This window comes from Blennius ocellaris, assembly GCF_963422515.1.
Source record: "Blennius ocellaris genome assembly, chromosome: 10".
NCBI lineage: Eukaryota > Metazoa > Chordata > Actinopteri > Blenniiformes > Blenniidae > Blennius > Blennius ocellaris.
This window is the reverse complement of record NC_137659.1, coordinates 12009433-12036823: the sequence shown is the minus strand read 5'-3', so window position 1 is coordinate 12036823 and position 27391 is coordinate 12009433. Positions and strand designations below refer to the sequence as shown.

At 42.0% G+C, this 27391-nt stretch overlaps 1 protein-coding gene across 1 annotated transcript; it reads left to right on the top strand.

Annotated features, from left to right (window-relative positions):
- Nucleotides 1-1343: 1343 nt before the first annotated feature.
- Nucleotides 1344-27028, top strand: sugt1 (SGT1 homolog, MIS12 kinetochore complex assembly cochaperone). Its single transcript, XM_080503861.1, has 13 exons — nucleotides 1344-1452; nucleotides 1551-1599; nucleotides 3466-3556; nucleotides 3730-3799; nucleotides 4557-4627; nucleotides 6363-6416; nucleotides 7532-7560; nucleotides 7796-7818; nucleotides 8038-8134; nucleotides 9494-9601; nucleotides 18185-18275; nucleotides 19185-19357; nucleotides 26243-27028. The coding sequence occupies exons 1-13, from the start codon at nucleotides 1439-1441 to the stop codon at nucleotides 26342-26344; spliced, it is 972 nt and encodes a 323-aa protein (XP_080359987.1). The 5' UTR covers nucleotides 1344-1438; the 3' UTR covers nucleotides 26345-27028.
- Nucleotides 27029-27391: the final 363 nt, after the last annotated feature.

Sequence of the window (27391 nt, the reverse complement as noted above, 5' to 3'; positions counted from 1 at the left end):
TGAATAGAAGAATAATAATCAAGGGCTCAATGCCAGAAGGGCCGTCTTTATATGGACATGTGTTTTCCTTGTGTGTCTGGGTTTCTTCAGGGTTGTTCAGGGTTCTTCAGTTCCTTCACTTCAGAAATATGTCAGTTAGGTTCATTGATAACAGCAAATTGCCTGTTGGAATGTGTGATTGTGCGTCTTGCCATGTTTGCTCTGTCAAGGACTGTTGACCATTACTCTCCACAAATACTTTCCCTTAAACTGACTGTGGCATTGTTTCATCAACCACAACAAAACATAGTGTATTTAAAAGAACAAATGGGTCAATTTTAAATAAGCTCTGTTGTGTGTGCTTAAGAAAACTAACTCCGGGTTAATGTTGGTGGTTTGAGTTTCATGTCCATTTAAAACATGGGTTTTTCTGTTCCATCCCAACTGTTAATATACTGTAAACACAGTGGTTCTGCTTATCAGATCTGTGGTTTGGTTCCAGACTTGGGAGCTTTTCTGAGGAAACTTTGCTTGTGTGGGGTATTTCCTGGTATGGAGATTTGCACCCATGCATAATTGGTGTGGTATCTCTAAATTGACTGTGAGGGTGTGCTTGTATTTCTCTTGTGTCCGCCTTGTGATGAACTACCAACCTGCCCAGGACATATGATTAAATCATATACAATTACAGCAAATGTGGTTCATTGTCACTGGGATTAACTTCATTCCCCCACATTGTTTGACGCAAGGAACATCAAATAGATGGATGGATGGCTGGAAGGACAGATGGATGGATTCTTGCTTTATTCAATTGTGTTATATTATAATTTGTTGTTGTTGTTGTATTAGCAGTATTACTTCAGGAGGTTGTCATATTTTGCATGTTAAAAAAAAATGAAAATACTATACAGTAGTTTAGTTAGTGTGTATGAATTAGTGGATTGAGTATAGTGTCAACATGCCTTGAAAGAAATTATTCATTAAAGGTGTATTAAAGTGTTGAAGAGTCTTGGACCAAAATATATATCTCAGATTTACTTGTAGAATATGGAACATCCTGACTCCTGAGCTCCTCGGGAAGATTGCTGACACACACTTCTTTTAATTCAGCCCTTAAACACTATTATCTGCTCAGGCTTTCAATTGAACAACCACTCTTTCTCTTTTCTTTTTCTTTTTTTTACCTTTATCGTAAGAAAGCTTTGATTGTCCTTTTAATTTCTTCCTCATCACCTTGTTGTAATGTTTGCCCTTGTAATTTTGCATACCTGGGAAGTGTTCCGCGTGGGTTGACAGTGAGTCCACCGGGACTGCAGGGGGCGCTGCTCAGCCTGGAGCCCGCTGCGCTCGGATGTTGACTGTAGTCTGCGGGCTTCGAACAGTGGCTCCTGCTACTCTCACGTTTCATCTAGAACTTTCGCGTCACTCCAGAAACGACATTCACGCCTGCTTCAAACCCATGGCAGCCCAACGGCAAGTCAAACTAAACCCATATTCGAGCTTTTACCGTGTTTAAACACATTTAATTCCATTGAGCCCGTTAACGTTTGCTCTCTCTGCTCTCGCTTTAGCAGCTTCTCTGATGGCTTCATTGACGAAGATCCACTGAAGGCTGTGGAGGTAAATACAGATAAACAAACAGCTATTCTCACTCCTTTAGTAATCATCACATTACTGTGGGATATATGTGATTGAACGAGTTATTACGGACCATGATCGTGCTATTTTGATGTTAGCACATACTAAGCAAATTAGCTTTCGCTTCATGCTAATAGCACAAGTAAACAACGTGTTGTCTGTGAACTATAAACAAAAAACAACATCGCTCTAACTACCGCCGGATTGTTGTTTGTTATTATCACTTTAACTGCAAAAAATGTTTTCATTTTGACATCATTGCTGGTAACCGTTAGCTTTATGGAATTTGTTGTTACGATGAACGTTGATATCAACCAACTCAGCCCTGTTTACGTCTGAAACGTCCTCTTTTCATTCACTACTTTGATCTGTACACACGGTAGACTTTGTAATATGTTGTTGCAGTTTAGTTCCGATGTGTTTACCCTGTACCGTTGCTCTGGCACTCCAACCATGCTAAATACCAACTGCACTGTGCTGATTTGCTGGATTATAGATTCCGCCTGCAAAAACGTCTAAACCTAGAAATTTGTCAGAGTTTGAGGAAATGCTTTCATGCAACACGTTTTTTGTTTTGTTTTAAGATGACATGCTTTAAAGGAAACAGGAAGTGGACCTCCCACTGTGGCAACCTGAAGTTCAAAGGGACTTTTTTTTTTAAGAGGTTGTTGTTTGTCATTTCAACAGGCATACAGGATACGCTTAGGCTACTTAGTGTTACATATAAATGACATGTAATTGGTCCCACCACAAATTCTTAGTATGTGTACATCTTTGTTGATCTGAACCCTCCTGTGATTGATTTGTTAGTGCATTACTGATTGGAGGCTTGAACGATGTCATCTGAATTCTGATGTGCGCAAAACAAGCAGACTGAGGCTATTTTTAAAAGCATAGCAAACTTTGATTACCACGGATATATTGCGAAAATATCCTGCAACTGTTTTGACATCCTACTTGCATCCTACTGCATTTAGTCAAATACACAGCTTTGTTGTGAAGGTTGTACTGTGAAATGTAGACTTTTATTAGCAAACACTGTTCAACTACTCAGTAACACTAGTTGTTCATTACACACACATGGTAGCAACTTTAGCATATTGAAGTGCAGCTTTACTTCACTCAGACTTATCAACATTGGACCAAAAAATATTGTGAAAAGCTGAATCTTGATTTCTTCTGCCACATTCTGATGGTAAAATTAGAATTCTTCAGAGACATTATGAAAAAAATGGATCCATCCCACCATATAGCAACAGGTCAGGATGCTGCTGGTGGGGTAATCATTTGGGGGATATTTTCTTGGCAAACTTTGGGCCCCTTTGTAACATTTTATCAAATAGATCACTTTTGGAATATGGTGGAATGGAGTGTTTGCGTCGCATGACAGCTTCTGGATAATGCTCTCATGTTTTCATCACCTTGCTGAATCCATTCCACCAAAAATGAAAGTAATTCTAAATACGGCCTATTAATATAAGCCAATATACCAAATGACTGGTTATTCAATTCAGTCGAGTATGATTAGTTTTTGCATCCTGAGGTAGATTTGTTTGTTCACATTTGTAAATTTGCATAATAATGGCCTGACTTTAATAAGTGTGATGGAATTATTAGCAGTTTTGTTTTTCACAGACATCGCAAATGAAGACAAATGAGTCTAAACAAAGATCAATAGGTGATGTGATAGCTCAATAAAGTTAAATGTTGGTGGTCATTTTTCCAAAAAAACACATCACTGCCAGTCTCTGTCTTGGCCTTTGTTTAGATTTATCCATAAAAGCACACATCTCTGAATTTAAATGGAACAATAAGCTGTCAATGTAAGAACTTTCTCTTTCCTTTCAGGCTCTTAATGAGGCCTTGCAAACGGAGTCTGACAATGCTGAGTGGTTTTGTCAGCGTGCCTATGCCCACATACTTCTAAAAAACTACAGCTGTAAGTCCACTTTGTATACTTGATAACACCGTATAGATTCATTCAACAATATTCAAGTATTATCTGGCAGTTTGCTAAATAGATCATTTAGGAATAATGATTGTACTAAAGACTGGATTACATACCTGTTTTATTTGATTAATTGTTGCTTTTTTTTTTTTTTCTTTTTACAGGTGCGGCTGAAGATGCCAAGAAAGCACAACAGTTAAAACCCAGCCTTCCCCTTGCTTTCATGCGAACAGGGTTTGTATACTCTCTCTCTTATTTCTCTCTCTCTTTATACTTTATAGACTGGGGGTGACAAACATAAGGCCTGTGGACCAAAACTGGCCTGCAAGAGACTCCGTTCTCACCCAATCACCAACCAAACGATGAGAAATTCAAAGAAAAAAAAAAAAAAAAAAAAGTGACACTGCGTCCGACTCCCCTGCTATAGACAAGCACATTACAAAGTAAATCTACACATTTTGTGTTGCAGACGAATGCCAAAATAAAATTTCTTTATGTTCATCAGTGGTGTTTGTGAGTAATAGACCAAGCAAATCAATCTAACTTTATTGATGTCCCCACTTTGGCACAAATTACAGTGCTTCACAGAAGATGACACAGTGATAATGTAACGAAACAACATTGTTTTAACAAGGCAAGAATGATTTAAAACTGTTTAAGATAAACAAACTAAAACATTAAAGATGAAGATAAGTGAGGACACGTTTTAAACTTAGTTTTTCCGTTCCAAGGCTTTTGCTCTGTGCCGTGCGTGCTCTTTGAAACGTTTTATTGGTAGATTCTTGTATCTGAATCACCTTTTCTTTGTAGTGTAAAATAATTTCCTTTATCCCCACATAGCACAGAGTGTGATCCACAAGAAGTGTTTTAACATCTTGCTTTAAACAAGGAGCGTGATTCGAATCTTGTGTGTCAGAAGAAATCGCTTCTCTTTCTCCTAAGATGGCCTGACTGTGAATGTGTGTGGCATGTTGTTGTTGCCCGTCTGCAGAATAGCAGAGTACCACCTGAACGACTATGAGTCAGCGCATGCAGCCTTCACTCAGGGACACCAACTGGATGGTGAGTACAAACCATTTTGGCCTCAAGTACCGATTCCGTAATCCCACTCCTCACCAACTCCCGTTCGCAGCAGCAATCTGTCTGCTTGCCTTTGTTCCCCGAATACATTGCTGCTCCTGTGTCGCTCAGGTTTAAGGATTTAATGTATTTATTTTCGCCTCGACTTTGACCTTGAACACGCACCTCGATGATTGTGACGGCGGTATCGTGAAAGTGTATCTTTTATCAAGAGCTTTCCGCTTTACGACATCAGTGAGTGTTTCAGATTCAAGTGCGTCTTGCATGTCTACATATATTCAGCCAACAAAAAACATTTGCCTACATTTCCGTTGCTCAGGGGACCTTCGTCCGTTCAACATTACTTGAAATTGCTGAACAGCTTTTTCGTCTACTTGTGATGTGTCCAAAAACATGCATTAAGGGCAGTTAACATCACTTCAGCTTCATTTTCAGTACATCCAGTGACGCTAAATGCAATTGAATGTCAAAACCTATCGTGATTATATTGCAGGGGGGTTTTTTTGTGGGTTTTTTTTTTAATTCCAGGAGGAATATAATTTCCATGCCGCTCGTCACACTCTTGTAGTTGTGTTTCATCCTTGCTTACCTTCTCATCTTTGCTGCCTGCAGAATGCTGGAACAGTATAAAACCATTGGCAGGAGATCAAATGGTGTCAGCTTTGTATGTCTTTGTAAACAAAACAAGTGTCTCCTCATGGGATGAGCAGCATTACTCTTGATTGTGGTCCCATTTATATATCTGTAAAAAAAAAAAAAATTGGGGGGGATGACATCACATTTCTGATAGACTACCTAACACAAGTAAAACATTAAAAGGATATAAACAAACAGAAAGCCTGCAGAGATGCCATTTTCACATGTCAAACGAATCAGACGGCCACATAAATTGGATAAAGCAGTTTGTTGAATTTGTACCTTACCATCAGGCAACATTCAGACGGAGAATTAAATTGTTTCATCGCTTCATTTTTGACTTTAGGTTTTCAATGACTAATTGTTCCATACGATTTGTATGTTGGAACAACAAATCGATCAATAGATTGAAAATATCTATCTCTTCTTGAATTAAGGTCATTATTGTATGAATGTGTTGCTGCATGTCAAGTCGCTTTGTTCATTGCTGCCTGAGTTACGTCATTCTGAACAGAACGAGATAGAACCGAGGCATGTTTCTGTAGTCCTTGTGCGTTTGTTCAAGCTCTCATTGGGACACCAATTGAATGCACTGTGTCCTTTAGTAGAGCAGTGACGCTACTGGGCTTTATGAGCGGGTTGGCAAGGGGCCCAACATGTTGAGGAATAAGTCGGTGAATTTGAATCACTAATAAATCTGATGAGATGGCGGAAAAGAAGTCAAAAGATTAAGATATGACCATTTAGTTTTTGTTTTTTTTTCTCCCCTCTTGTTTTTGTGCCTCTTTTGACTGCTAAAATAATCTGCTGTAATGTTCCTTTTCACACCTAGACCCTACATCTGCTCATAATCCTGCAAGTAATTTCTGCTTTAGAAGAAATCCCATTAAATTAAATACCTTCAGTCGTCCCTAGCACTTAGTCAGAGCACTTTAGACTTGAGCAACACCTCACTGGTGATTTAACGTCTTCACTGAAATTGCTAATTGGGCCGAGATGTGTTTCTGAGCGCCGCATATTTTTTGCGGGGAGAAAAGAAACGAGGAAAAATACATGTAAGCACATTTATTCTTCTTCGCAGATTCTGACAAATCTTTTGAGGTCTGGATCAAGCGCTGCGAGGAGATGATGGGTGGTAAGTAGCTCACTCAAATGCAATGTATGTGTTTTTCTTTTTAATTGGACAAGGCTTACTGTTTGCTTGAATTTTTGTTCCCGAAATAATAAATATTGCACCGGCATCTCAGTTTAGTTTTAGGATTACTCGCAAGCCTCCTGCCATATATACTACTCGCTCGCTCACTTTCACAAACCGAGATAAATGTTCCAGTCAGGGAGCAGATCAGTCCATCTGATCAAACAAAAACGAGCATGCACACACCCATGAATCCACAGTACGTGTTCACTGGGATGGAGGCAGGGCTGCTTAGTCCAAATAAAAGATGCATGCTATGTCTGGGTGGTGTGTTTGCCGGGGATGCTCGGGCCCCCTGGATCATCTCAAGTAAACAAGAGCAAGAGTTTTGACAAACACACTTCACACCCGCATGCACACGTACTCCCTGGAGCGGCGTGATTCATCAGACTTAACATTACTGATGTTTGAAAGCCCCCGACGAGACCCACCCCCTTCATGAGCCCGCTCTCAGACAGCGCGCGCAAACACACAGTCAAAGTTGTTCACGCTCGTTCCGGCAGCAGTCGTCATTTCTTCTGGTGACAGCGTGTTTACCACCAGCCAACACTCGTGGCACCTGGTTACTCTGTCACATGTGGCGCCCCGTGTGTTTCAGATCAGACAAACACAGACACACGGCTTTTCTTCCCTCCCCCCCAGCAGAACAACCCTCCTCACCATTTCAAACGTGACCTCATTAAGACAACATTAACACGCCTCCTATCATCTCATCTCATCTCCTCTCTCTCTCTCTCGCTCGCCCTCCCCGTGTGTGTTCCCTCTATGCAATGAAGTCAGTGAATAATGTATGATAGCATGCTGGTAAACGCTGTTTAGGCTTGCTTGGGCTCATAAGGGATTTTAATGGGCGTGGATGGACCAGTAAACAAACTGGTGGCCATGCTTAAAGCGAGTCTGTCAATATTGAGACACACCAGCCCGCTTTGGCTTATTTACACAAAAGTGTACATTGAGGCTTATCGCATCATAAGACAGCACACTAAAGTTAGACTTGATGAGTTAAGAAGTGTGATTAAGACACTTCTCCCCCCCCCCCCCCTCTTCCTCTGCAGATGAGACGCAAACCAGCACCATCGCCACGGTGAGTTTCCCCTTAACACCACCTGGGGGCATTGTTGCTCTCAACATCTCAGCAATACCTGATCCTGGTATATTGCTCTGTGGTATTGGGGGGGGGGGGGTAATACCTTACTTAGCTTCTTCAGACACTGTTGTTTTTCCTCACATTTGTGTCCTTTTGTGTTTTTTCCACATTCTTTCTCACAATGTATTTCTCTTTGCTTGTCACCATGTCTCGGGGCTAACTGACCTTACAGACGCCACCAGTTCCACCTGTGAAGTAAGTGTGGGAATTTAAAGAAATACTATATGATTATATTTTAATGCTTTTTTTTAATTTATTTATTGTGTCTAGTATATTATCTTGTTAATGATTGTCACTGCCTTTTTTTTTTTCCTTTACTGAATTGCAATTTTGATTGTATTACCTTTTATTCTTCTGAACCGTAGGAGGTGAAAGTAAAATAACTCTTACTTTATCCATGCGTGTTTGTGGCAGATATGACTGGTACCAAACAGAATCTCAAGTCATCGTCACAGTCATGGCAAAAAATGTTCCCAAGGACGGCGTGCGTGTCAGCTTCATGGAAAAAGAGGTACAAACACACTTAAAATCAGTCCCGAGGTGAAAAGAGTCTGCATTTTTTATTTTTTATTAATTTTTTTTCCTCCGTGTGTTTGTGAGTGTGTGGAGCAGAGATAGTTTAGCTCTTGGGTGTTTCCTCAGGGGGGCCCATTAGATGGGTCTCATACACACAAACACAGTCACATACACACAGCCTCTCCCCACGGACCCAACTATGCCTCCAGTGGTGCCTTGTTAACATTGCCCCCAAAGTACAGATCTAAGAACAATTTACCCTCCCCTGCTTCTCCCACCTCCTAATTGTCTGTAGATGGAAGGCATAACTGATCTTGGCCCGGCTGCAGACCCCTCCAGGGACAGATGCTTCTTTCTGTCTCTCTCTTTTCTTTTTTCTTTTTTTTTGTCTTTTTCTTGCAGGCTTTCCACTTTTCTATCCCCCTCTCTCTGAGGGGTAACTGCAGGGCACCCCAGGGAACGGTTTTGTCTTCCCTAATAGAATAACACACCAAGATTTTACCCCATTTCAAAAGAAATAGTTCACTTGCTTCCAATCACACAGTCACTTGTTAAGCTGCCTCTCGAGTGCAATGCACAGATGGGTTCATATATTTTTTACTAGGTCAGTATCAACAAAAGAAATTAAAGATAAAAGGCAGTGGTTCCATTATGTCCCCTGGTGACAGTGTGCAGCAGATGTATACCTTCAAAAAATTAATATTAAAGCTTTGATAGTTTTGTACAAACGCCCAAAAGCAACTGAACTTTCGAAGCTTTTATCCCTGTTAAACTGCTTCTTACATTCATTTGATTCCAAATCAGAAATTCCATTTTTAGTTAATTTTGCATGGAAATGAGCTGAGATGCACTGTTTTTGCACCAGAAAGGGCAAATATTTCTATTCTATGAGAGTATTGCATTCGCACTGCGGTGGGCCTGTAGCAGTTTGACGATATGGGCCGTAGCTGAGGCCGTGCCCCTTTAAACCAGCAAGACACCCACCTACTCACAGTCAAAGTGAGTGACAAGCTGTTAGGCGCTGTCTGAATCCCCACCCACCCATCGTCTCATCACTGGTCACTGAGTGGCTGAAGGGGACAGGGTGAGGATACTCCAGCCACTTCACATGACAATTCCCATGCCGACACCTTCGCCCCGTTTCCTCACTCATTTTTTTTATAGTTATTTGTTGTGATTTCTGAGTTTGTTCTTATATTACAATAAAAAACAAACAAACATAAAGACAACTATTTCAACAGGATGGTAATTCGAAGCATTACTTAGTGTTTGTATGTTCATTTACTGACTTGATGTTATGATTGTTTTTTGTGGGGTTGTTTTTGCTAAAAACCACGGCGCGTCTCATTTTTAGGTCTGTGCCACAATTCAGCTCGCATCAGGGGAAGACTACAAACTCGACCTCCACTTACTGCACTCGATTGTTCCCCAACAGAGCAACTTCAAGATCCTCACCACCAAGGTATCCCTTTTAATTATTTGTGTGGAGTTAACGTGCTGCAAAAACCTCTCATCCAAAGATCCCTCCTGCCCCGTTCAAGGTTTTTCTACAGCTCCGTAATGAGACAGGTCACATGTATTAGGCGTCTCTAAATGATGGAAAAGTTCATATTTCCTCTGTCATGGATTCATGGAGTCACAGGGAATCCACACAATGAGTTTCATAACCTGACTCGCACGTACAGTAGTATTAGATAGTGTGTTTTAGATGGGGTTTTTTTTTTCCCCCCTGCAGCACGTCGCGGTGGCAGAAAATAAATCTGTTTACCACTTTACATCTTTACTGAGGGGGAAAAAAAACATAAACAAGGAAGAAACAACATTTTTAGGTCATGGGAAAGCTTCAGCTAAGTTTTGAAAGTCAAAAAGAAGTCATTGAATTTCACTCCGAATCATATGGAGCCCCGCGCATTTCCCCGCCGTGCCAGGCTGCCGACTATTAAACATGCCAGTGGACATGTTTATGTGGCCATAAAGAATATATGACGTAGTAATATTACTCGCTCGGGAAATGTGGCCTCTGGTTTTATCAAAGAGCTTCAGATGAAACGTTTCTGTGTGTTCTGGCTTTTATTGTCCGAGGAGCTCATCATTAATTACTTTTCATAGACTTTGTTCAGAAAGTTAATAAATCAAGCGAAAGTGATCATAATAAAAAGGCAAAAGGAGAAATCTATGCTGATGCCGTTTTAAGCGGCTTACTGTAACGGTGACTGATCATTACTAGGGTTACTACTCTGAGATCAACATCTTAATCCCTTCAATGATTTAAAGAAGTACTGTCACTACCTATAATTCCTTAATACCAGTAAATCTGACTGTAGCTGGAGTAGAAACGAGAAAATCCACCCTGGCTGTATACCGCGCGGCTCCTGTGGAGACGGTCGCACAGTTCATCCGAGCAGCAAGCAGGAGATTCACACATGCACAAATCTACACACACACACACACACACACACACACACACACACACACACACACACACACACACACACACACACACACTTGCGAGGGATGTTCTCACCAAGAGTTCCTCAACACTGTTAAAGGTGATTACGGACCTAATGAGAAGGAAGGGCACTTTTTTCTTTTTTTACTGTAGACTAATTAGTGAGTATTATAGCGGATGTGGTTTAATGAGTTTGCTGGCAAAGTGTGTGCTGATTCAGGGTTTAGACAACTGTCAGGCTTCAGGCAGAAGATCAAGCACCAGCTTTTTATGTTGTTTCTTCTTAATTAATTACAGGTAAGTCATGTTTTCTAAATCCTTGATTGTTCATGGATTGTCCGTATCACTTCTGTTGATGCCTTTTAAAAAAAATCTCCTTTGTCTTTGTAGATTTGAGAAAAGGAATGAACTTTAATCTTCATGGTGTCACTTATGTGAAAGAAAACTGAAGGCATTTATTTACGACATCATTTAACTCAACCTTCAAATTTGAATTTAAATGTACGTTTTAACTTCAACACATTTTCCTATTCTTTGTATTATTAATTCTTTCTCTTAAGGCCTGAAAAGTAATGGTTCTTATGATGGTCTTGTCTCAACAACTCAAACTTTATTCCTTGTAGAATATCTGAATTATCAGAGCCAAAGATAATTCCTGCAGGAGGCAGATGACCTTTGTGGGCAATGAAGAATAAAGGTCTTTTTAATGTACACGACCTGCCCACATAAATGAAGAGGAATAAAGTCTTGCTCGTGAACTAGATTGTAAGAGTACCAAAGGTAAATTTAGTCATCTGCATAACATGGATCCGGGATGGCAACTGTGATTATTACAGTATGATTCTATATGAAAAGCATGGAAACTAATTTAATGAAAATGCCTGATTGTATTTATTTAATTTTAATCAGCATGCCTCCGTTTTGTTTTTTGGTGTGATTTCAATTGATCCCTGGTTCAAACGTGGTCCTATGAAATATGAAAGCATTCATTTACAAATTTTTGAAATGCGACGACCAGTTTCTCTTGTCTAATAATAACAGAACTAATGAGACCTGATGCAGTTTTGCTGGATCGATAAGCTCTTCTTCCAGCTTGGTGAAGACAAACCACAACATCCCAGCCTTCATTCTTCGGGCGCAACATAAAGCTCAGTTCTTTTATCGAGTTCAGGTCTTTTCATGGCTGCTTTTCAGACAAGGAATTTTTGTTCACACAAGGTGACTGTTGCAAATTGCTTGACCTTGAATGAAGTGAACAAATGCTGCGAGACATGCAACTAGTTTGCATGATTCTTCTTGAAATGGGCGTCGGTGGCAATGATGGATGTGCACTTGCTATGGTGACATCCTAAGTTCTAACTAAGGCTTAATTGCTCGCTCTCATAAGTACACCAAATAGGTTTGTTGAAAAACAGCATTATTGTTTGGGTTTTTTTTCCCCCTTTACAGGCAGTGGAATGTGTGCATTCTTTTACAGAGAGATCTTTTCAAGAATTTCACAATGTATACAGAGCTCCTCCACCTTCTCTATATACTCAGAAAAGGATTGAAAACCATTTCGGCTGTATGCAGCCTTTAATACATCCATGGTCACGTCTGCTTTCTGCAGCCCTCAAGTGATTGATTAAAGTAAACCTGTATACGCCCCCGTTATGCACTCTTATATACACTCGCCGGCTCCTTCATTAGTTGCATTTTTTCAATCTAATGTTGTCCAGTACATCAGCTCCGCCATAAATTTTACTTCCACAAAGGTTCATTTTTCTCTCACACTGTCAGAGAGAGTTCTGTTCATATTTGTTGAAGTGCTGGACTGCATCGTATTGAGAAGGAGTTCTAATTCCCTGCCCCTCTCCGCGTACCTCAACGCTGCTGGAAATTACAATAAAGAACCTTTTGGTCACTCTCGAAAAAAATTAGACATGGTCAGTGAGTGTGTTTGTGTGAAGAAGCAGGAAAAAAAAAAGAATAGTGTGCCCCAAAAAGTAAGCTTTTGAATCAATGCTGAAAATCAGCCTGAGCTTCAGAGTTGGCAAAAGCCATATTGTAGTTATTCTAGTTTATTTTACAGCAAGGCCACCGGAGGGATTAGAGGCCATTGTGTGATTATAGGTGCAGGATCCATACTTGGCGGTGTCCAAGCAGCAGAAAGTGGTCGAGAAATTTGATTTGTAGAGTTTCATAACCTGACATCTATGTTTGTGTGCATTCCATCCACTGGCTACAGTGTGCTGAGTTGAGGCTGACCTGCACAGAAACTGCCCCCTCTCAAAAAAAAAACACTTCCTCTCACTCACTTTCTCACTTTTCCATGGCAACAGCAGACACTGCATACCAGAGGTGCACGTGGGTTGCAGCTTAAACAAGGACTCAGTCTTAGAGAGTCCGCAGCTAAAGATGGTCCGAGACGCCTTCTCGGCTCTCCACTCTGACTGTCTGCCCTTTTTTCTTTTTTTTCTTTTTTTTAATTCTTTCTATCTTGGCGTTTATCCTCATTTATTGTCATGTATTTTTTTTTGTAAATCCCTTCACAGCCCCCCCCCACACACACATACACAAGATAAAATATAATCTTTCTTCTAGTCTGTGTTACGCTGATACAAGCACAAACACCTACCTCTAGGATAACAAGAGAGAGTGTTGAAACCCTCCTCCTCACCCACAAAGCCATGACTGTTCCCTGGTCCAGTGGGCTCCTCGGGTACACATGGCCCTTACACGCACGCACGCACGCACGCACGCACGCACGCACGCACGCACGCACGCACACACACACACACACACACACACACACACACACACACACACACACACGGTTTCATTTGCGACTGCTACATTCAAAGGCTGAAAATTACTTGAAACTCCAAGCCATTTATAAACTCTACAGGTGAATTGTGTGGGCACATGCACAACAGTGTGAGACCCCAACAAGCAATGTAGCATTCTCGAAGCGTGTCTCATTAAAATATTCTGGATCCGCTCCGTGTTTTTGAAGCCAAGAAGCCACTGGGGGATAAAAACATTCAAATGAACAACAGCATCAGCAAATCAAGTTTCTCTAGATTGGCATGCATCCCTAATGAGAAGTAAAAAAAAAAAAAAGAGGAAAAAAAAGTACATTGCCCTCAGTGTTGTTGATTCACAACCAATGTCGGTGTGTCTCTCTCTCTCTCTCTCTCTGTAACAGGCTGCCCTGCACTCCTTTCTCCACAGTGTTTACGCTTCATCTCCTCCCTGCCTTTAAAGACAACTTAGCAGGGGAAAGCTAAGCTAGGCGTGAGCGTGAATGAATGTACACCACTCACACACACACACACACGCAATACCAACAAACCAATAACGCACAAATATGTAAAAGAACACAGAGGCTGAACACTAATCTTTCAACACTGGTGTGTGTGTGTGTGTGTGTGTGTGTGTGTGTGTGTGTGTGTGTGTGTGTGTGTGTGTGTGTGTGTGTGTGTGTGTGTGTGTGTGTGTGTGTGTGTGTGTGTGTGTGTGTGTGTGTGTGTGTGTGTGTGTGTGTGTGTGTGTGTGCGCCATCCCTCAGCACATTATCGTCAGCTCGACCTCCTCCTGTCCTCCATCACGACAAACATTCCAACCGCAGGGGTCACCGCGACAACGGGGAGCCAATTACACACCAGTGTGTTTGATCAGAACAGACGGCTGATGCACGCACGCACACACACACACACACACGTGCACTCAACACAGTTTTGAATCTTCGCTCACGCCTTCATTCAGCTCCAAACTCATCTCTTTTCGGCAAATAGCTAAAGTGGCGTCTCCCCTCTTTAATTTGCACGCCTGTCAACGTCGAAGAATGTTTATGTGTATTTCATTTATGTGTCTTTAGAGCCGAGTTTGTTTTGAAATCCGCAGGCATCTGGAAAAAGAGGGAGACGATGCGGGGTGAGGAGTCGTGGCAGGGTGGGGGCGGTGGACGGGGGGGTACAAACACATCTGACAAGCGACGCGGGATCCCGGTGCCCCTCTGTAAAGTGTGTGTGTGTGCGTGTGTATTGCATAGTCCAGCCTGCCCCTGGGGTCTGGTGGGTGGTGGTCCCTGATTGTGGCTCCGCTGTCACATCCCTTTACGAGCCATCGCTTCTCCTGTCACACACAGAAACACACACAGAGAAAGGCACACACGGCGCCGGGCCTGCCATGTCCCTGAAAAGCCAGGAAAGTCAGATGTGGCAGCAGATTAATGTTGTATGGCCCAGGAGCACGCGTCGAAGCGCACACACTTTGACACACACACACATACTGAAAGCCTCGGCTTGAATTCTGTCACACTTAGCACCGCAAAAAATATCCACGACAGTAAATGGCACCTGCGGCACTGGCTGGTAATATTAAGGTGATAACGTTTAATTTGCTTGATCTTTGGTCTGTTGTCAGGCTTTGTCTTTGCTTCAGACTTTCAGTGGAGCACAACACCACAGTCACACCTCCCTCTCCAGAGAGATCTGAAAGCTAAGATCACTTTAAAATGAATATGTATTGTAAGACGTTACTATTTTAACTGTCTCTTGCACCCTCACCGACCTTTTGCCTGGACCAGAATCTCCTGAGCCCTAGCCAAATAAACCAATGACAGAGGAACTAATATATGCAGCAGTTGTCCACCGGGTAGACGCGCCCTTGACAATATTTGTTTGTGGTATTGTGGTTTTATGGTTGTCAAACTGTCAGAAAACGTGCAATAAGTAAGTCCTTCAGGCCCCTCTCTCAAGAAAATGTTGGCTTTCAGTATCTGGCAACTATTTCATATTGTGGTTTGAAAATATTGAGAGGCTCATTTTAAAAATATTGTGCCTTACTCATGTTCTGGGCTGTGACTGGATGGCACCAATGCAATGACAAGGATGTACATGCAGAGCTCTATTTCTTGTCTTGTATGTGTTTTTATTTTCGAGATATCATAAATGATGTTGGATTCATGTCTCCAAAAACAATGCATGTCAAATCATGTCAGTGGTGACAGAACTGAAATAAAAAGTTTCTATTAAAAAAAAAAAAAAAAAAAAAATCGAAACACATGATGTAAAAGACAAAAGACCTGAAAGAAATCTGATGTAACTTCATCAAAAATTACAAGCGGTGCTGCGAAAGCCATGTTATGCATAACAGCAACTATCGGTATGTCAGCACTTTGATTCATACACACGTCTTCAAAGCGCCATGAGACCTCTAACGGCTCAGGAAAGCAGTTGTGCCCTGGCTCCTGGTGCAACTGTCAAAAAAAAAGCAAAGATTTAATATGCTGTGGGGAGCTGTCTTAAAAACCGAAATCAATTTGTCAAACACCAACTGCTTTGATGAACACGGACGACACCTACCTGATCAGCAAACGTTAATAAATCACCATAAGGAAAGAAACGTCTCCTCAATCACTTAGAACTCTGCGGGCTTCTGGTGAGTCCATCGTTCATATCGTTTCAGCCTTGTTTTGGAAAGAACTGAGGATTAAACGTAATTGGAAACATGAAATGTAACGTTGATACATGAAAGGCCTGTCAGAGGAACAAATAATGATCTGCCCTACGAAAGAAGAAGGAAAAAAAAAAAAAAAAAAACAGTGCCGTAGTTTATAGACAAGTGCATCCAAAATCGATCCGGAATCCACGAGGGAGCGGAGCTGTTGAATACATTATCTGAAGCCTACAAAGGAGAGTTCCGCCACTCTGCCGATGAAGCTTGCACAGAACTATTCCCAAGTCATTGCTCCTGAGTTCAAGAGTTAAAAAAAAAAAAAAAAAAAAGGGCCTCAGGCGAGACAGAAACTGATAATTGCCAATATGTTGACCATATCCATCACGTAGGACTCTACATGTTTTTCTTTCATTCGCTTATTCTGCAGTGTAAGAAGTCCAGTGTGCATGACAGTAATATGATCCTGATGTTTAATATGGCCAAACATCACAGATTTCAAAGGATCATGTTCTACAGTGGGCTTGATTATCTGCCAATGAGTGAGATCTGCAGGACAGCCATGTAGAGTTTTCGTAAACCTTTCTTTTTGTTTTTGTTTTTACCTTTAACAATTTATTGGGGAAAATAAGATCTTACCGAACACGGTTCCTCATGCCGCATGCTTATTTAAAGAAGTGCATTGTGTTTCAATGGTAGTCGTAAGTTATACTTCTCACATTGGCATTAAAATGTCTAAATGATGAGAAAAAAAAAAAAACGGCACACAGTTGTGTCTGCCGGGATGAACATGGAGAAGTGAAGAGCTTAAGACTAACAAAGGAGTTGCCCTTGTGGGTCAAAGTGTGTTAAAGTCAAATCGTTTCCAAAGGTCGTGACATGCATTCCCTTCATTCTTATATTAGAAAAGTATAAATAGATTTATGGTCTGGATCAGCCTCTTATGCACATGCCAGCAGCACATTGCTGTCGCTATCAAACTACGAGGTTTTCTTTAAAATTGAGCCAGCAGAACTGAAATAAACTCAAAATGTGGCCGTGTGCACAAACTGGTGGTGTGGGTGGGGGGGGGGGGGGGGACGCGACACTGTGAACATGAATTATTTCGGCTGTAAACCTGTATTCTCAGCAGAGATCGCCGGTTTTTAGGTCTCCGGTCCTTCGCAGGTGAGCCAAAAAGTTAATTTCGGACACTGCACAGATGCCTCGCTGCGCTCGAGGCGCTTTGTGTAGCAGAAAGCGCTGACACAGACACAAGTGATCTATCAGTGCGCCGCGACTCGCAACAGCCCGTCACCTCAGTGGAGAAAGCTAGCAGCGATCATACTGTCTTATTTCCCTCAATCTGCTCTCCTCACTCACGCTTCACTCGGCGCCAGTCAGCGTCTCGGCTTCCTCGTCCCTAACCTTGTCTACCTCTTGGTTCCCCTCCTCTCTTCTGGCACCCTCATAAATGAATCATCACATCGCCCAGCAGAGCAGAAATGTTCCTTAATTGCACCGACATCACCAGCTCTGTCTTTCACATGCACACTTATCGAACGCACACACACACACACGCACACACATCGTTAATGGGTGGTGGTGGTGTGTGTGACACACACGCACACACACACATGCGGTGCTCCTGCTCGCATGTTTGGCTGCTCTGCACGATGTCATTGCAGCTCAGTGTTAAGAGCATGTGTCCATATCTTCTCTCTCCTCATTGTTTTCCTCCTCTACCATGTTCTCCTGGTGTAATGATTTGGATCAGATGCTGCTGTGTGGAATTAGGATCCCCCCCCCCCCCCCCCCGCGCTCCGTCTCTCACACTGGCCCTCTGGCTGACAGGCATCTCGTTAGTGCAGTATGTCTGTCAGTGAGGGTTGAGATTGAGCTGTGCCCCCGCATATCCCTGATGTCTCTCTCTCTCTGCCATTACACTCGCGCACACACACACACACTTGCAGGATAAGTTGACGGAGGCTCCGAACAAGACGAGTCTCTCTGGCCTCAGTAATGATCTGATGTCCTTTCCTTCAAGACCCCACTCTAATGGAAGCGTTCTTTTTGTCCCACGTACCAGAGACACTCTTTTTTTGTTGTTGTTGTTGTTAAACGTTTCCCTTTTTCTGTTCCCCCTCCTGATTTCTCCTCCCCCTTCTCCTCCGTCAGGTGGAGATCAAGATGAAGAAGATGGATGGCATCAGATGGGAGAAGCTGGAGGGAGAAGGACAGGAGCCCGACATCAAACACTTCAATCCTCGTCAGTCCACAGCTTTGGCATTTACACTCTTTCCTCAAACTATTCTCCTGTCTGTGCTCTCACCACTCCTTACATCCTCTGTTCCCTTAACCTTTTTTTATTTTTTTTTTATTATTTCTCTCGCTCTCTCTCTCTCTCCCTTCTCCGAAGATCAATATAAGCTCCTGTTTGTCTGTTCTGCACTAAAATGAGAGTGGGCAGTCAAGCTCTGCGAGAGTCTTTCATTAGTCTGACGGAGAAAGTAGGCAGGGAGAGGGAAAGGTATGACAGCAAAATATGACTCAGTATTTTAGCCCACACATTCCTATTACTGACAGGATTAATTACTTATGTAAGTGTATATGTGTGTGTGGAAGGGGGGAATGAAAGTGGGCAGCCAAACTATTTTTTTTCCCCGGCTCACACTCTAGGATGCCCTGCTTATTAAAGGCTGCTATTAACTGCTCTTACATTTAAACATGATATTTGACGTTTGATTTTTATGGGATTGCATTGTGCTATGTCCACGCTTGGCCTCAATATGTCTGCCGTGTGTCTGTTGCTGTATTTATGTAAATCTGCATCTGGATTACGTGTCCCGCTCTCATTTTGCATCCCCTTGTTAGGGATTATGGCAGCTGTTTAGCATCTCGAAAATATAGAAATCACGTCGCAATGGGATTCTTGTCCAATTTCAGTTCAGTTGCAGATTTGGGGGAAATTAATTCAAACCTGTCAGTTATTTTTGGGGTGGTTTCATTCACTGGTAAAAGTCCAATCTGTTTAGAAACGCTGCTGAAACGGTCTTGTTTGTTTCAGCTTGTCAACCGTCGCTGAGAAGCGCGCTCACTTCCTCCTAATCATCGCCTCCGCGCGCTCAAAAACCTCCCCGATTTGAAACTCTGAACATATGTTTCCTCCGTCTCTCAGATCAATACCCGACTTCGTCCCACTACACCGGCAAGTGGGACAAGATGGTGGTCGACCTAGGCGAGGAAGAAAAAAATGAGAAGCTGGAGGGAGACGCGGCACTCAACAAGCTCTTCCAGCAAATCTACTCCGACGGCTCAGACGAGGTCAAGCGAGCCATGAACAAATCCTTTGTGAGTATTGCATTTAACAGACGTGCAACTTCTTTCACTTTGGAATGCACTGATGGTAATTTCAGTACAGCAGCCTGTTCATTAGACGGATCTTTGCTCCGTTCACTAAAGAAATGGTGGTATTTTTCAACCTTCAGCTTATTGATTACGCCGGCTCTGCACTCACTTCATTATTACATTCTATGCCACCTGGAGCCTGACTGCAGTACGGATTTTAAAGTCTTTCGGTGTCTCTCTTGATAATTATCTCATATATTAAGGCTTTTCTCTGGAACATGTGGACAAGCTAAGTCGTGATTATATCTGTATTACCAGATCAGGGGGATGGCTGTTGCTTTTCATGACTAATATTAGAATTATGCAGCTAAACCTTTAAAGATTAATCACAATTTATAGATAGCATCCGTTGCCACACAGCCATGGTACTTGTATAGCTCACAACTCAACAAGAGAACAATAAAGTTCAGAGAGAGAGCGAGAGCAGATAGGAGGAAGTGCACATTATGTTATTGACATGCAATTGTGACATGAGTGTATAAGAGAGTTGTAAAACAAGAGACACTCAGTGCATCAAGCAAGGTCTGTCAGCAGTCTAAACCTAAAGCAGCGCGACTTGAAAATGGTCCAGAATGACCTGAGCCAGTCCTCACTTGAATCTTAAAGCCTGATCTTTAATGTAGAGACGGTGTTCCTCGCCCGAACTGAACCTGATCTGGTTCCACGTGAGGAGAGCCTAATAGCTGGAGGCTCTGGCAGAATGCAACGTAACACTCGTCTTCAACTGATCCGTTACTTTCACCTCAACTTTGCGTCCAGTGTCGACCTTGTAAAATAGTAATGTCACACAGAAGTATATTCTGTGCTGTCAATCTCACCAATGTAGCATTTTAATACCTTCCGAATCTTTATTTATTTTTTTATTTTTTTTCCTGGTCAACTTTTTCTTTTAGATGTTCTTTTTGCAGCTAAAAATAATGGATGTCTTCAGCCAAAAAAGGAGAAGACTTCAGTTTTGTGCTTTTCTGTTTGGAGTCTCCGTTCAGTTGTGGTTCTTTGCTTTCTCCATAAAGTTCAAATACCTTTAGATCAGGTGTGAATGCAAAGTGTCCACTCACCAATGACCATGTTTCTATACTTTGTTATTCGTGCACAGTAGTTGTGAGGTGTCATATGGAAGCGGATGTGGCTCAAAAATCTATTTGAAATGTATTAATAGAAACACTTTTTCATTTTCAGATTAAACTGCATTTTTTGACTCATATATAAATATGAATGATCAGTCATCCAAACTGAATTTCCTTTTCATTATACAAGGCTGCTTGTTCTGTGACTTAATGAAAATGAAGGAGAAAATGGCGTTTAAGTTTTAATTTTCAAAAGTTGCCCCAGCAAATAGTGACCAAAGTTCATTTTAAAATGACAAATTTGAAAATTCAAATGCATTGGCAGAAATTATTTTGTTTTCATTTTAAGGTTCTGGCTGCATATTTTGACTCATAAATAAAATTATTAACGCATCATCCAAGCTGCATTTTCATTTTCTTATTCCGGTTGCACATTTTGTAACGGAACTCAAGAGAAAACCTAAAGAGGGGATTGCTTTTTCGTTTTCATGTCCGCCGCCGCAAAAAAAGAGCTCAAAATTCAATTTGAGTTCGCATTTCCAAGCGGCACAGTCGAGTGACGTGGTTCACAGTCGGGGCTCTTCCCGACAAACATTGAACAATTCGGTGAACACATCTTTTTAAAGAATTGATTCTGGTCATTCAGTAACATTCAAAGAGAGATGCTTTGCCCCCTCGTGTCTCTTCTCTTGCTCAAAATATGCACAGCGCCTCCTGGCACATTATGGAAGCGCAGCTGACGTCACTCTCCCGCGTCACTTTTTCATTTTCACCATGCCACAGAATAAGCAGTCATGTAGAAGAAAACGGAAACGCAGTTTGAATGATTGATTATTAATTTGTATTTATGAGTCCAAAAAAATGCAGTTTAATTCTGAAAATGAAAAGGTATTTCCGTGTCATGGGTAAATGCTCAAACACGAGTACAATGAAAATGAAAACTTTAAAATGCCCGAAAAGGACAATATTTTGTTTTAATGTTTCAACCTCCCAGTAGCAACACCACGCTTATTTACCCAGCCCTTGATATTCAGCGCGCACAAATGTCTGGGCATGTGTTGCTGGTGACGTTTGTGCTTATCTGTGGAGCGACTAATCAGTCGTAAGGCTTCAGAAGTTCTTGCTCGGGAGATTGTTAGAGTGACGCTGTGATATTTTGCACAGCATAAAGAAGCAGGACTGAAAAGTGGCTCGCAGGCTGCAGGAGCAGGGAGGCTTGTGTTGAGTTTGAGGGTCGGCTTTTTCACGTAAGTGGAAGAGTGGAAAAAAAAACTCCGCTCCTCCTTTGACTGGGCAGTAAAAGTATTTCGCTTTCTGTGAGGGTTCAGATTGTACAAGATGAAGAAGAAGCTATTTTCATCAGTTGGGCTTGTGTTTGAGAGGGACTCTGAGTCACTGGTTTTGATGTGGTGAAGGCCTGCAGCAAAAATGCTTATTTTATTTAGAGTATTCTTCTGTGAGGCACTGCCACGAGTCTTTTGAGTTCACGCAAGCATTTGATCAATCATTCTTTTATTGATACATAAGGGATTCCTTATTCTCTGTCTTTATAGGGCAGCTTTCTTCGTAACTCATTGTGTTCTGAATTTTGTTTTAGCGTCTAGTTAGAAGCAATCAGCTCAGGGTCTTTAATAATATCCCCAAAATATTTTTGGATCCCTCGCTGTAGGGCTTCGGAGAGAGTTAAGACAAACTTTCAAATTTGCCTCCAGCCGTCTTTTAGCCTCTTTTGAGCTGCTACAGATTCACTCGCAGCAAATGTCGGGATAATTCCCCGTTGGAACGCAACAGCCACATTTATCACTTTCATATTCAGTTGGATTTTCCATTTCAGCGAAACTTGTAAAAACAGCACAACTCCAGCTTCCAGTGTTGTGCAACAGAAGCTTCGATTCACTGCTTTGTGCATCTAAGAGCGATTAAGAGTCAGTAACACATGCCTCTTATGCCCAGAGTGAGGATTGAACCCCGCTAATCTACCGGTCCGTCACCACACAAACTGGCGTTGTATCACATCACGTTATAACATGCATCTACCATGTAATTACGTCTCTTTTCAGACATAAACTAATTCAGAGCCTCCAGCGGCATTGAAGTACAATATGCCGAAGTTGTCAAACTATACTCCGCAGACACGAAGCAAAGAGTGCTTCAGCGGGTTTATATATGTTCACAACAGGGTTCAGTCTCAAGCGTTTCCCCCGAAGAGAGACTGGCCTTAAAACCGTGATGTAAGAAGTTAAAGCGCTGCATCGATATCCTTGGTTGCTTTTCTCTGCGATCCCTCCGGAACACATGTTTCTCGCACACAAATTGGTGGAAGGAGCTCCATCCAGTGCTGCTGGGTCAAAAACCTGCTGTTTCTTTTTTCCGCACCCCATGGTCTTCCCGCTGATTGTCCTTCAGAGCCAGTAAAGCGGACTGGCTGAGTTTTACTCCGAGCTTCAAGCAGCACTCGCGCGACTTGTTTAGAGCAGTTTGAGGGCTGCTGCACTACAGCTGATGCTGTAAATCATTGTCACAGTCTAACACAGCAGCAACGTCTTTGCGCTGATTTATATTCATGAAGCGTCATTAGTTCAAACATCTTTGAAAAATGTATGTAAAAAAAAAACCGGAATTAAACAGCTGTTGTCAACACTTCGAATTACCGGTAATGGGGTGTGGACGTACATGCATCCTTAACGGTGCAGCTTTTCCAATCGACTCACAGTTTTATAAACTGTCCACAATTTCTAGTTTGCTGAGTCTATACCTGACCCCGAACACAAGATGACCTCAATTTTTCAGACCGATTTCTCAGAGGAAAAACAAAAAAAGGGATGTGTTATACTCGGACCGATAGAGTCATCCTCAGAATGACTTTTTTTTCTACGGTTCTATTCTTCACGCTCTTTCTAGCCTCTTGAATTTTTAAGCCTAATGTTTTTCTTGTCATTACTTTCCACCGACATCTCAAGGTTTCTGTCGCAGTCTTGAATGATGGCACCTGAACCAGAGAAAATGGTCGGCTGGCTTCACAAATGAAATTGAGCAAGAGCTAGTCAGGCATTGACTGAGCTCCCCGAGAGACTGAAATGGCACCTGTGATTTCTCCATTCTTTTGTTCGTCAGCTGAGGAGCTGGTTTTTTTTTTTTTTCTTTCTTTCTTTCTTTCTTGCCTGTGTACGGGGCTGTATACATCTTCAGTTTGTCACCGCTGAACGTAAAGAATGTGCGAATACACCGAGCGAGTGAAAACCATCAACTGGAAGAGAACAACCAACGCAAAACCTTTTATATACTGCGAGCTGAAAACCCACCTAAACTAATTATCACAGACATTAAAGGGTCAAATACTTCCTGAGCCAGAATAAAAGAACCATCATCTCAGCCTAAAATGGTGACAGCTTGCATTAGTTAAGTGTTTTTCTCTTGAACTCATTAATTATGAACGTTGGGGGAATTTTTTTTTGTGTTTTTTTTTCCACTAATGTGCTTTGTAACTGACATGAGGAGCCTTGGCTGATGCTGTCACTTTGTTTTTCTCTCCTGCATAAGTTAGATTTCTTATAATTTCTGCTTTCAGTGACATAACAATGACAAAAAACAAAAGCTATAGTGATATCTGCAGTAATTAATCGGCACAGCTGAGGCTGAAGGGACTTAGTTTTGGAACTCGGAAATCGATGCATTGATTATAAATTGAGATTCAAAGATGAAAGATTACCACAGCTGTAACAATCATTCCAATCAAAAATCCCCAAGGCGTTTTTACGTCATCCTCCAAATGTGAACCTCGTGCGTCGGAAGAGAAAAGTCCAGAGGGTTCTGAAAGTGAGGCGACGTCAACCTTTGAATATTTCTATGATGTTTAATAGCGATCCATCCTGCAGTTGTTCTTTCAGTGTAGAACAAAGTATTCTTTTATCAGGCAGACACAGTTAGTGGGGCTATAAACGTCCTGAAAATATATAATTGCTTTCTGGAGGTTGTGTCACCTTTTTACCTGCCATGTGAAAAGATGACATTTGGCTGGAGCCAGCGTTGGTCTTTGCTCCCTCTTCAAATGTTAATGTGAGCTGGAGTTTGTTCATCACTGAAGATGCATTCAGGCACTAAGAAAAGACGAGTTTCGTCTCCTTTCTGTTGAACTGATTTTACTGCTTGATCGTGACGTCGCTCGACTCAGAGAAACTCTTTCTGGTTGGTTTTATCCACCAGACGCATTCTGACCGTAATAACTGATGGATCCAAGTTTTAAAAAAATACTCCATTACTAAAGAAGAATGTTGAGGTATCCGTTACTTGACAATTAGAGTTTAAATGTTCATACGTTTTAGCTCAATCACCAATCTGGGCAGTGAACGGTGACTTGGTGAAGGTGCTGGATGTTTTTTTTTTTTCTACATGCTGTTCAATGGCTTTGAAATGCTTCAGATGGCTGTGAGGACCAATCACAGTGGGAGAAGCCGGCGCAACCACTGACGCAGTTTAGCTGATTAATTCACTCCAATTTTAGTCTCTTCATTTTCAGGATTAGAATGCATATTTCAGGACAAAAAAATTATACATTTGGTCTGCAAAACCTTTTTCTAAATATGAACCTTTATAAAAAGAAGTGTGGATGATTATTGTGAATAAAAAGTAGTTCAAATGACGCAATAAAGTAGTGTTGTGGTTATTTTTTTAGTTTATGTAATTAAAGCTTATTGGCATACCTGAATGCAGAGTTTAAAAAAACAACTTTTGATTTCTAAGTAGCTATTTTTGAAGGTCAACGGTCAATAAACTAAACATATTTCATTCTATAAAGAATAAGCAGCGATGTTGAGCAACATTGGGTTCAATTTCAAGATCCACCCTCCAAATCATTGCAACTTTTGTTATGGAACCCCTGAGGAAAATAAAATTGTCCACCCTTGACTGAGACTGAAGTATCAAAGGCGTGTACTTTGCCCTCAGCCTCACACACATATATACAAACATGCATTTGCTGTTTCATCTCATTACTTTTTCTTTTTTTTTCTTTTTTACCCACACCATCTTTTTGGATCTCGACAGCGGAGGTGTTGAATGCGGCACTTGCACAGTCAGCTTAATCCACAGGCGCAACAGCAGCCGTGAGAATTAAGACGCTGAATTCCGAGTCTGTAATTTCCCCCCCCAATGAAAGTCTGAGCCGAGAAAACAGTCGCTGTACTGGTCTTTATTTACACCGCTGGGGTAATTTTAAGTGAAAGGTGTGCAACACATTCAGTGTTGACTGATGCGGCAGGAACAGATTGTCTATTTAATGAGCTTCCGTCTGTGTTTTTTAAGTGCAAGGAAGGAAGTGTGTGTGATTACAATTAAATGTTGATTGATGATTGAAGTGTGTCAGCGTTCAGTGTTATTAGCGACATGATCTCCTGGTGCTGAAGCACGACGTGGAAAGAGGACTCGCCGCCGCTTCCCGAATACAAAGCGACGCTGGCGGTGTTTTAACATTCACGTCAAGTTCTCATATCTGCATTAGGCTTAAGCATCCCAGAGCATGTGACCTTTAGGGGAGTAAAGGTCGCTGTACAGTGAAATTGAATCCTCTGACTTTTCATCTTGTTCCCACAGCCGAGCAGTGGTTCCCAGTCACCCTGATCATCAATACTTGATGAAAGCCAAAGATGCTGCAGTGAATTTATCTTAGCTATGAGAATTTTTAAGCAGATGGGCGATGTTTCGTAACTACTAATGAAAAGACGGTTCACTCCACTGTCCTCACCTCTGCCTCCTCCCTTTGCAGATGGAGTCGGGTGGGACAGTCCTGAGCACCAACTGGACGGACGTAGGAAAGAGACAAGTGGACATGAGCCCACCGGATGACGTCGAGTTCAAGAAGTACTAACCCCCCCCCCCTCCCCCCTCCCGGTTCTGTCCCATGTCATCTCTCTTCACTTGACATCTTTGCATCGGGTAGTCGTCTCTGAGGTCCGCTCTGCTCGCTCGTCCACCTCCACTCTTGTCGCTCCAGTGTTTTCACTAAGTGCGGGGAGCTACAGAGTTCCCACGACCACTCAATAAAATCACAAATGGCCTCTCCTCCGCAATAACTCATGATCCGGTGGAGTCATTTAATTTGAATAATTTACACTATCTGAATCGTCTTTTGTTTTTTTGAGAGGCCAATGGACTTGTTAGGAGACTATAGCTTGGGATTAAGGGGCGACTAACAGACCTGAAATGCTCCGATTCAACCCTTGCATCTGGATTTGATTTTTTTTGTTTTGTTTTGTTTTGTTTTTTACATCTTTTCTCAAAATGCCCCAAGACGTTAAATATGGAGGTTTTTTTTAAATGACTGCTTGTTGTCAGCACCTGCGCAAAAATGTAAAGTTGCTAAGAGTAGCAATATGTTAAATTGTTGACTCGTATACTCGGTAAAAAACAAAAAAACAAACAAAAAGTCAGCCGCAATACTCCGAACTCTGACTTGCCTGGAATCCGTGTGACCCGTCAGCCGGTGGTTCCGTACCAGCTGTTCCCTCAGTGTGACTCAAGCTCCAAGTGTAAATAAAAGATTTGTTGTTTGGCTCGCAAACTTTGTCTGGTGTTTTGCAGTTTGTCGTCTCTGGAACCTCTTGTGAACAGGTTGGAAATCCAGGGAATAGATCACTCGGACACAAAAACAGCAATACATTACAACAGGGGAGCCTTGCTCTGCGATTGTGCGCTGGGAGCAATGAAATGTGGTATTACTGATACGAGTGCAGGCACTTCGGATCCGGTTGACAGCTGGAGGATGTGGTTTACGTATTGCGGTTCGATTGGTATCAAGCAGGAGACGCCCTGAGTTGTTTGGCCGACAGGCGAGGACACAGCCCAGAGGTGGAGCGGTGATTTACAGCTGCAGATGCAGGAGAGCAGGCGTTTCATTCTGCTCTTCAACCACATA

Coding starts and splice junctions, on each gene's coding strand:
- sugt1 (XM_080503861.1), top strand. Junction 4,628..6,362: donor TCAGGGACACCAACTGGATG/GTGAGTACAAAC, acceptor TCTTCTTCGCAG/ATTCTGACAAATCTTTTGAG. Junction 7,819..8,037: donor CCACCAGTTCCACCTGTGAA/GTAAGTGTGGGA, acceptor TGTTTGTGGCAG/ATATGACTGGTACCAAACAG.